Below are 9,221 nucleotides of genomic sequence, written 5' to 3'. Positions count from 1 at the left end.
GGGCCATGAATGACAAAGCCCTTTGACAAGAAATGTGAGCCTTTGCGACAATTTCTGCAAAGGCTCTGGCTTTAGGCCTAACCCTTGTGCCCCAGCCCCAGGGCCAAGGTCCAGCAAGCCCATTCAGTAATCCACCCCATGGACAAGTGTGACAATTGTAACAATAGGCTACTATCAAAGTTACTAAAACATTCTCTCCACGTTGCGAGCTACAACTAATGCACTTGTAAACAGACATTTTTTTTTGCGTTTTATCACATTCAAGCACATTTCAACAGCCATTTGGCAGTATGCAAGAGTCACGCTCTACCATAACTAATTAAATACTTAAGTCATATATCCCTCCAATCATTTACGGTAGTTTTGAATACAGTCTTTATTGTAAAAGAGGTAGAGAGAATACAGGTGTTTCACTGTACAGAAAAGACAGCACTGTTGATACTCATTCAAACCGTTAATATGGACACAGGCACACGTCATCCATTAGATGGGACAAACAAGCCCAGTAGGAAAAAACAAAACAAACAAGAGAAACAAACACACAAAATCTTTGGATTTTCTCTATTGTCCTCTCATTCACTAAATGCATTCTCTCTAAACGAGCCGTGAAATGAAAATCATAAAAGACTTACTACTAATAAAACAGCAATAATAGTGATAAAAATCATAATGCATTTTTCCCCACACCCCTCCCCACACACGCACACACACGCACACACACACACACACACACACACACACACACACACACTGCAGTAACATGTCAAAGTAGAGCAAAACTGACCCAACGCCCCGATAATAAAACCACACGTGCATGCACGCAATACACACATCTGCATATACTCATACACACACATGCACACTTTCACTCGACCATTCCCACACTCAGCTCATCATATTAACATAACAATAAACGACAGGGAACATGAAGTAAAGCATACGTACATTAAAAAGAGAACAAACAACAACAACAACAACCAAAAAAAAACATACAAAAACAACTGCAGCCAAGTGGGAAAGAGTCATATCATTCTTTCTGTCTTTTCCATCTGCAATCTTTCTGTTGCTGTCGTCCAATATCGGTGGGCGAGGCCATCAGTCCGAGTTGTCAGATTGGTCGCTCCTGGGTGAGTGGGCGGAGGGTGACGTGTTTCGACCCTGCCAGCTCCCGTTCGTCTGCCAAGTGGAAACAGAAAGTCAGTCTTAGACAGGTATAGTCAGGGGCGTCACACCAAGTTCTGGGCCCTGGGTACAAGGATTCACTGCGGGCCCCCCATGAATGTTAACTATTGAAAAATAGCAGATATACAAGCTCACAGCTTGGCACCGAGTGCCGCGCTGCGAGCTTATAGATCTGCTATTTTTGAAAAATTGTGAAAATGTGTGCAAGAAACCTATGTTTCCATGTCAGTGGTGCTCAAACTTTTTCACGTGAAGGACCCCCAAAATAATATGTATTTGGCCACGGACACCCATCTCAAAATATCTAGTTCCAGGGACCCCCCAGAAGCAAAACTTGAGTTACAAATGTTCGCTTAAAAATACATATATTAAAAGATTTGCACACATTTTCACGAGCAGAAATGAGCTTGTATATCTGCTATTTTTCAATTGCTAAAGTTATTGGGCCCTAGTAACTCAGTCCCACTTTCCTACCCCTTGTGACGCCCCTGGGTATAGTGATATATGTTTGTGTATTCTAGCAAGAAATCACTGAAACAGGGTGAGTATGACTGTGTATCTTTATGCCCATATATGGAGATCCCCAAACTCTCGCAAGGTGACGGGTTGAAACAGTTGCCTGTATATGTAGAACAAAGAACTCTCCCAAGTATTACGGTTTACCTCACATTAACTAGAGATGTGTCGATTGATCGGTGAGTGATCGCGATCGGCCGATAATGCCTCTATTGGCTTTGACCGGTATCGGCTTTACCGATCTACAAGCTAGATCAGCTATTTTCACAATATTTATCTGTGGGACTGAATGTAACCTCAGCTTCAACTCCTACAAGTTGAATTGGATACTAAATTACCTCAGCCAGCAATCGCCTAATGTTTATACTTAATATACAATGTCAATGTTTTGAAAGAACAATCATTACATATATAAATGCTGCAATAAATAGAAGAATTTATGGATTTGACGCTGTGATCGGGAATATCGGTATCGGCAGATACTGATTCCAGTTGATCCGTGATCGGTATCAGCCCCAAAAATTGCAAGTAATACATATGTGTAATGTATGATAATATGTATTACATTATTATATGTATGTGTTGGTAGTATTAAGACCCAGTTTGTGTAAAGAATAAATATATAGATGTAACTGTAACAGGTCGGGAAGGAAGTGATGTTTAGTACCTGCTGTGCTCCCATTTGGTAGGCAGGCTGCTCTCCATTCATTGGTGGAACACCAAGGAAAAGGTCAGCTGACCCAGACAAAGAAAAGGACCCGGACCCTACAGGGGGGAGAATAAATATTACACTAAAAGCCTGTATGCTATCACAAACAGGCTAAATCTCGATATTCCGATGGCCTGAAAATCCAATGGCACGGAGATCCGAATCCGATGTCCCAGAGAGAGAGATAGAGAGAAAGAGAGAGAGAGGGAGGTCGGGTCCATTTGAAGAATTATAATCCAGCATTTTGAGGTGGAAACATGGAGAACGCACAGGCTTATGGTTTAATGTAACTTGGAGTTGGAGGAGAGCAGAGCTGGTCAGTTAGTAGGCTAACTTCTAACTAGCGAGCAGTGTTGGGAAAGTTCACTTTCAAAATTAACTAGTTCAAGTTCAATTTGAACTAAAGTTCATGGTTCCCCAAAATGAACTATCTTAGTTCTTTTTTGTTCTTTTTTTTAACCATAATATTTTTATACTTTTGGCTATTAAAAAAAAGAAAAAAAGACGTTGTTGCAAGCTATTATTTGTCAAAATTATTGACACAGCCCATATAGAACCACACACAGCAATACTTTCATCCAACTTAACATTGAGGTGCCCACAATATTTAGGTGTCCAGTCTTCCTGCACCCTTATTGTGAAGGGCTGAAGGCAGAAGTTTCTAAACCTCGCGCACAGCATGTTTCCGCGTTGGTTAAAATAGCTGATCTACAAGCTCACATTGTCTCGTGGATGCGACGCGCTGTGAGCTTGCAGATCAGCTATTTTCACCGTGCAACACACATACGACAAAGTATAGTCAGGCTTTACTTGCGAGTTGCGACTGCGAGACGTAACGAGGAGGAGATTCACAGTGCTTCATGTGATGAGAAGCACCCAGCTGCAGACAGCACCGCATATCAACGTTCGGGAGGAGCTGCGTGCAGTGCGTTCTATTGGAGCATGTGAATGAAAAGAGAGACGAGAGGACAGACGACCGCGGAGGCGCGGACCGCCGCATGAACGGCCGACGAACACCGTTCACGGGCGTCAGAATGAACGCGTTCGACAATATCGTTCATCAAGCCAAAACAAAGAACGTTCAGTTCACGTTCGCCCAAAATATGAACGTGTTCATGAACGATCGTTCATTGAACGCATTCGGGTACAACACTGCTAGCGAGTCCAGAGTCAGACCAGCTGTGCCTGTTGTGTTAATTGGTCTTTTTGTGTGTGTGTGTCTGTCTGTCTCTCCGCTCACATAGTTGAACAGCGGCATGAAAATAGGAAGCGAATCAACAGAAATTCGAATCAAGAAAATTTGCATTTTGCCTGTTTCCATTCACTGATAAAATGCGATTCTTGGAAGATAGTTCATGAAATAAGCAGTCGGACAGGCGCTATTTTTCCAGTCAAGTGAGACACATTATTGAACATGCACTCTAACCCAGGGCTCTTCAGCCTATAGATATAAGATAAGAGAGAGAGAGAGAAGAGAAGACGCTCCACTCCACATACTGTAGCTATTTCAACCCCGCAACAGCATTGCGCACGATAACAGCTGATATACCGTACAGTACAAGCTCATCACAGCTCGTTGCGGATGTCTCTCTCTCTCTGACTTTAAGGCCATCGGAATAGCACCACGTGCCCTCATAAACACAGGCAGTGCTGACAGAATGAGGAGAGATATATAGAGATGCATGGACACATTTCTATAGAACACACTCACTTATGGCAAAAGAACATCATAACTGATGACAGACTAAAATAAGTAAATAAATAAAGGTCATGGGGCCTGTGAAAAGAGAGTTACAATAGCCCTACACCTTTAAAAAACGTGGTTTGACTTTGGATACCTGTGGAGTTGGGAGTGTGCGGTGAGTCCTCATTTTGCGTCGCCACAATTGCTGTCTTCATGGCATAGAGGTTGGCCTCCTCCTGGAACTTGCCAATGTTCTTCTTGTAGCGAATTCTCTTATTGCCAAACCAGTTGGACACCTGGCATTGTTTAGACATCAAAATGTTAGTTAGATTTCTTTTATCTATTGGGTCAAACAATCATCTTTTGGACAATAACTATGAGGCAGGACCAGTGGTTCCTAATAGTGTGCACATGCACACATGCGCATTTCTGCTCTGTGCATTTTAAAGAGTAATTAAACATGTCTTTTGCGCTATTTCAAGAAAAAGGAAAAATTAAAACAGGCATAAAGTGTTGTCAGCGCTGCCATCTACAGGTTGAAAATGACAGTCTGCTGCACCTTTTTGCCCAGCATAACATCACTGCTCTTTTGGAGACTGTTGCATCGACAGTGACAGTGGGTTATACTCTTTTAAGCATGCCTTGTCACTTGTTGGTCTGACAAGACAACCGTCTTGCAATAAAATTTCAGTCAGATAACTCACCAATAGAGAATGAACGAATATATATATAACAGAATGTGAATAGAGCATCGCAGTGAGGTGTCGGAAGTCCATTTTCCATTCATTTTCACCATAGGGTTTTTCATTATCAGCCACAAAGTCGTAGCAATTCAATGTACACTTACCACTAGGCTGGTGGTTGTAAAATGGTTCTATATGCTCCTGTAGAACCCCCGAGTATGTATGCAATCACTCTAGTTTTAGTAAAAACACGTTTTAATCAAGATCGCACGGAGAAGAACTGCAATTCCCATACTGCTAAACATGTACATCCGGTGAAATCGACGTCTGTGATTGGTCTAGCTTCTTCTTCGTTCACATATCTTGCGGTTACCGCGGAAGTAGCTACTGCCCCCTATCTTCCCGGCGGATTATTGCACATCAGCAGAACTCCGTGAGCGATCGTCTTTCTTTTACAAATATGATGCACTATGTTAAGGATGACGATAAGAGCGTCCACAGAGATGACAATCACTACATTTCAGGCCATATGCTGGCCTGGATAACTAAACTGAGCGTGATTTAAGGGCTATATTTCAGGAAACAACAACAACATTCGCAATGCATTCTGGGAGTGTAGTTTCCGCAATTTTAAAAATAATGATGTACACAGTCTTGTACCCTGCCCTTTTTTTCAGCTTTCTAATTAATCTTTGCATTAAAAAAAATGTGAATATTGACATGATCCCTCTCCAGCCGAGGTGGCTTTGTCCAAGGCTTAAAAACGTTTAAATAAATACTTTATGAAACGTCTATGGAAGAAATGAATGCGGAAAACGCTTCCGACACCAGAGTGAGGACGGGGTGGGGCTTCAACTGCGATGCTCTATACAAGTGTAGATATAATATTTTATCTTGGCGTTCAGGCTCTGCTACATTTTTCTCCCTCCTCAGCACAATTAGACAACCATCATTAACCATTTAGAGAAGGGACATAGATACATAATAACAACCCCCCCCCCCCCCCCCCCCATGGGGAACAGAACTAATAGCAGAGCCCACTGGTGGTCAAACAGAGCATAACAAACCAGGGACACATACTCAGAAGGAGCATAGGATGAACACTTAGGTGTCCTTAAATAACCCGCCCAGTTGGTCAACTGATTGTCACGTCAGTGTATGACGTATGGTATGGGTCTGTATACAACACTGTATACACCCACATCACCTACATAGTAATGCACATGTGGGAAAGATCTCGAGTATATTTGCCTGGATTAACCTCGCAAGCTTAGCTAGGTATCATTTATTAAATGTACTCATATCTTTCTGTTATTATACTGCACTTTAGAATGCTCACTGTACTTCCACTACTGTATTCACTTACAGTATGTGACTTATTTTAAAGCTATACTGTGTAAGTTGCTAAACTAGTGGTCAGTAGCGGTATTGCTTTTTTCGGCCGTTTTTCGCCCGGAGTCGTCGCGGACCACCGGCGCGGCGCCGCAAACCACCGCGACGATACGAATCCGTGGAGGGGTAGAACCATGGTAGAACATAATAATTTTGAATTACAAGACTTTCACTGTCTATACAGCTGCTAACAACTGTACGTATTGTATGTGACAATAAATACCATGAACCCTTGCGGTGGCAAACAAATCAGCTTCTAAACATGACGGGTCTCTTGCTCGGTCAGCATAGCGGCACTTTAAAATGGTTTTAGTTCAATCGCATGCAACTCTGCCCAGCTGGTATATCTATGACTATGTTATGGATATTTCTGATATTCACATGTTCACATGTGGTTACACTCACCTGGAGGGCAAAACATAGCCTACTGCTTTAACTGTTTTTACCATACCATTAGCCTGATGAAGGTCTGAACGACCGAAACGTTGTATTAAATCTATTGTGAGTGAAGACAGTGTGCGGGACTCTTCTTTTCCATTCATCATTGTCACCGTTCCAACGCACCTGTCCCTGTAGGTGTGCATAAGGCCTTCTCCTCTAACCATACCATTAGCCAAAATGCCGGCTGTCCAACAAGATTAGACACAGAACTATAGTTCTTGAGCTTCTCTGAAGCAAATACTATTCGACTCTCACTGTTTTAGGCCTACCTTAAAACATTTGCTTACGAAACAGTAGTTTAATTGATATTGGTTTTGAATCTCGGATCACTACCAAATTAGCAGCGGTTCTCTGAGGTACCAACCCCTACCTGAGACACAGTGATTCCACACGATTTGGCAAGTTCTTCTTTGGCCTCTTCACTGGGGTAAGGGTTGGAGAGGTGGGAGTAGAAATATTCATTCAGGCCCTCTGTGGCCTGCTTGCTAAAGTTACGTCTCTTGCGCCTGACAAGACAGAAATGAGAAAACATTTTTTATGTTTGTTTTCTGATGACCTTGCAACTTCAACATCCATTATTCATGACCTGCGACACTCTTACTGTACACATCAATCATACACTAACTAAGACAGTTCTGCTTAGTCACTCCCACGCTTAGTCATAGTCACAGTTAAAGACATAGTTATGCTGTGGCCCCAACGCATGAACACTCTCACTCTGGGTTGTACTGTTCCACCAATGAAGTGCCATTAAAACGTAATAAAGTAGTGAGGGAGTAGTCAATGTCAATACAGCTGTACAGCAGGATCAGGTTAACAGCTGTTATCAGGATGCTATAATGTTGACGCATACTGTCTGTCATTCTCCGAGCATACCAAGCGTGTGCGCATGTGCGTGCGCGCGCGCACGCACGCACGCGCACACACACACACACACACACACACACACACACACACACACACACACACACACACACACACACACACACACACACACACACACACACACACACACACACACACACACACACACACACCTTGCATCAAGGAACCGGGACCTCAGGATCATGACAGCTTCACAGGTACTCTGTTTAAGCTGGGTCTGGATGGAGCTGAACTTGCGGTGGATGATGGCCACCATGCGCTCAATCTCCCTTGGGGACACGGGTCGTGTCCGGGACTGCTCCCTCAGTAGGTTCATGACATGGGTGGTGAACTCACTGCATGCCTGGACAAGAAAAAGGTTGAAGCTATAATAAATAAATAATAATAATAATAATAAATGTGTTCCCTTTAGTTGTTGTTGTTGGGGTTTTGGCCAAGGACATGTTGTGATGTTCGGCTCGTTAGAAAATCTTGGAGGCACAAGAACAGTTGAAACTAACTCTGGCAAGGCACTGCATTTTACATTTTATTGGTATTGCCCAGCCGACTTCGTTCGGTGGACACTGCAAGCTTAAGCCAGGAGGGACCACCAGGGTATGAACAAGCGAAGCCAATGCAGCCCCAATTTAGCAAAAGTTAAATTAAGAAACAAATGCAAAAAAGGCAGAGCCTTTAGCCATAGTTGTTGAGGTTCCTTTAGATAGCACAGTGCCGTAACACTTTTTCGTCACCTCTACTGAACTGAATAGCGCCTTAAAGTATTTCCTGAACCACATAAATGCAACATCCCAAGTATGTTGCAAGTCGTTGCAGTCTCTATTCTGAGATTAATTTCCCTCTACACTTCTTTAAAAAAAATAAAAAATAAAAAGCATGACAATAATTATCTTTAAAAAGGAAATAAAATAAAAAAAGGTCACAAGGTATTTTTCCAACAGCACCAAACATGGCAGTACCCTTATTTTGTCTGTGCCGTGGGCAAAAATAAGCTGGCATAGCTTTCCCCCATTACAAAAGAAAAGAAAGGCCACAGATTTAGCCTCCTGCATGTGACATCATCATAAGTACCTGTTCATATTTCTCCAGCTCTGTGTGGTAGATACCGCGGATCTGGCTCAACTTGGTCTTGTAGTCGGAGTGCTCCAGCGAGCTGTCGGGCGACATCCCTCCGGAGCTGGTGGCCGCGGACACGGCAGCTGCAGCCCCGCCCCCTTTCTCCGGTCCCGCCACGCCCTCGGCCAGCAGCATGTTGTCCAGGCGGACGAGCTGCGGGTCCTGGTGCTCCTCCTCGTGGGCGTTCCTCATCGACAGACCTGTCGCAAAGACCAGGGTCAAATCCAGAAGGATTTTTGTTAGGTTGAGATGTCAAGTTGTCAACAAGGAGAAAATGAATGTGTGCATTTCTAATGTGAAATCTATGTGGAATCAGAAGCTGGTTTAGGCACTTAATAAGAGAAAATATAGTCACATGAGGTTAAGGTGTTATTACTGCATTATTATTATTCCAATGTGTTATCCAATGTGTTAACTACAGCAGATCAAATTCTGCAAACTGCCTTTTGGTGACTGTTCTTTAATTGTTAACGTGCAGATTATTGTAAACACAGCATACACTGGACAAGGGCCGGCAAGCACTAGGTTAAAAGGTTAAATGTTAAACTTTGGAAGAGTTTGAAAACATAACTGACAACAGTTTACGACAGGGTCAAAACTCTTTGTCATAACGTTA

At 42.9% G+C, this 9,221-nt stretch overlaps 1 protein-coding gene across 1 annotated transcript in view; it reads right to left on the bottom strand.

Annotated features, from left to right (window-relative positions):
• Positions 1 to 361: 361 nt before the first annotated feature.
• pbx2 (pre-B-cell leukemia homeobox 2) overlaps positions 362 to 9,221 on the bottom strand; it is a 10,376-nt gene continuing 1,516 nt past the window's right edge. Inside the window, exons 3-8 of the mRNA XM_080738065.1 lie at positions 8,561 to 8,805; positions 7,645 to 7,835; positions 6,978 to 7,113; positions 4,246 to 4,387; positions 2,366 to 2,463; positions 362 to 1,176 (exon numbers count right to left, since the gene is read on the bottom strand). Coding sequence (XP_080594191.1) covers positions 1,096 to 1,176; positions 2,366 to 2,463; positions 4,246 to 4,387; positions 6,978 to 7,113; positions 7,645 to 7,835; positions 8,561 to 8,805 — 893 coding nt within the window. The 3' untranslated portion in view covers positions 362 to 1,095. The remainder of the gene's footprint in view (positions 1,177 to 2,365; positions 2,464 to 4,245; positions 4,388 to 6,977; positions 7,114 to 7,644; positions 7,836 to 8,560; positions 8,806 to 9,221) is intronic.

This window comes from Nannobrachium achirus (assembly GCF_963921795.1).
Source record: "Nannobrachium achirus genome assembly, chromosome: 2".
Classification (NCBI taxonomy): domain Eukaryota; kingdom Metazoa; phylum Chordata; class Actinopteri; order Myctophiformes; family Myctophidae; genus Nannobrachium; species Nannobrachium achirus.
The sequence above is the reverse complement of the archived record's forward strand: the minus strand, read 5'-3'. Positions and strand labels throughout refer to the sequence as shown.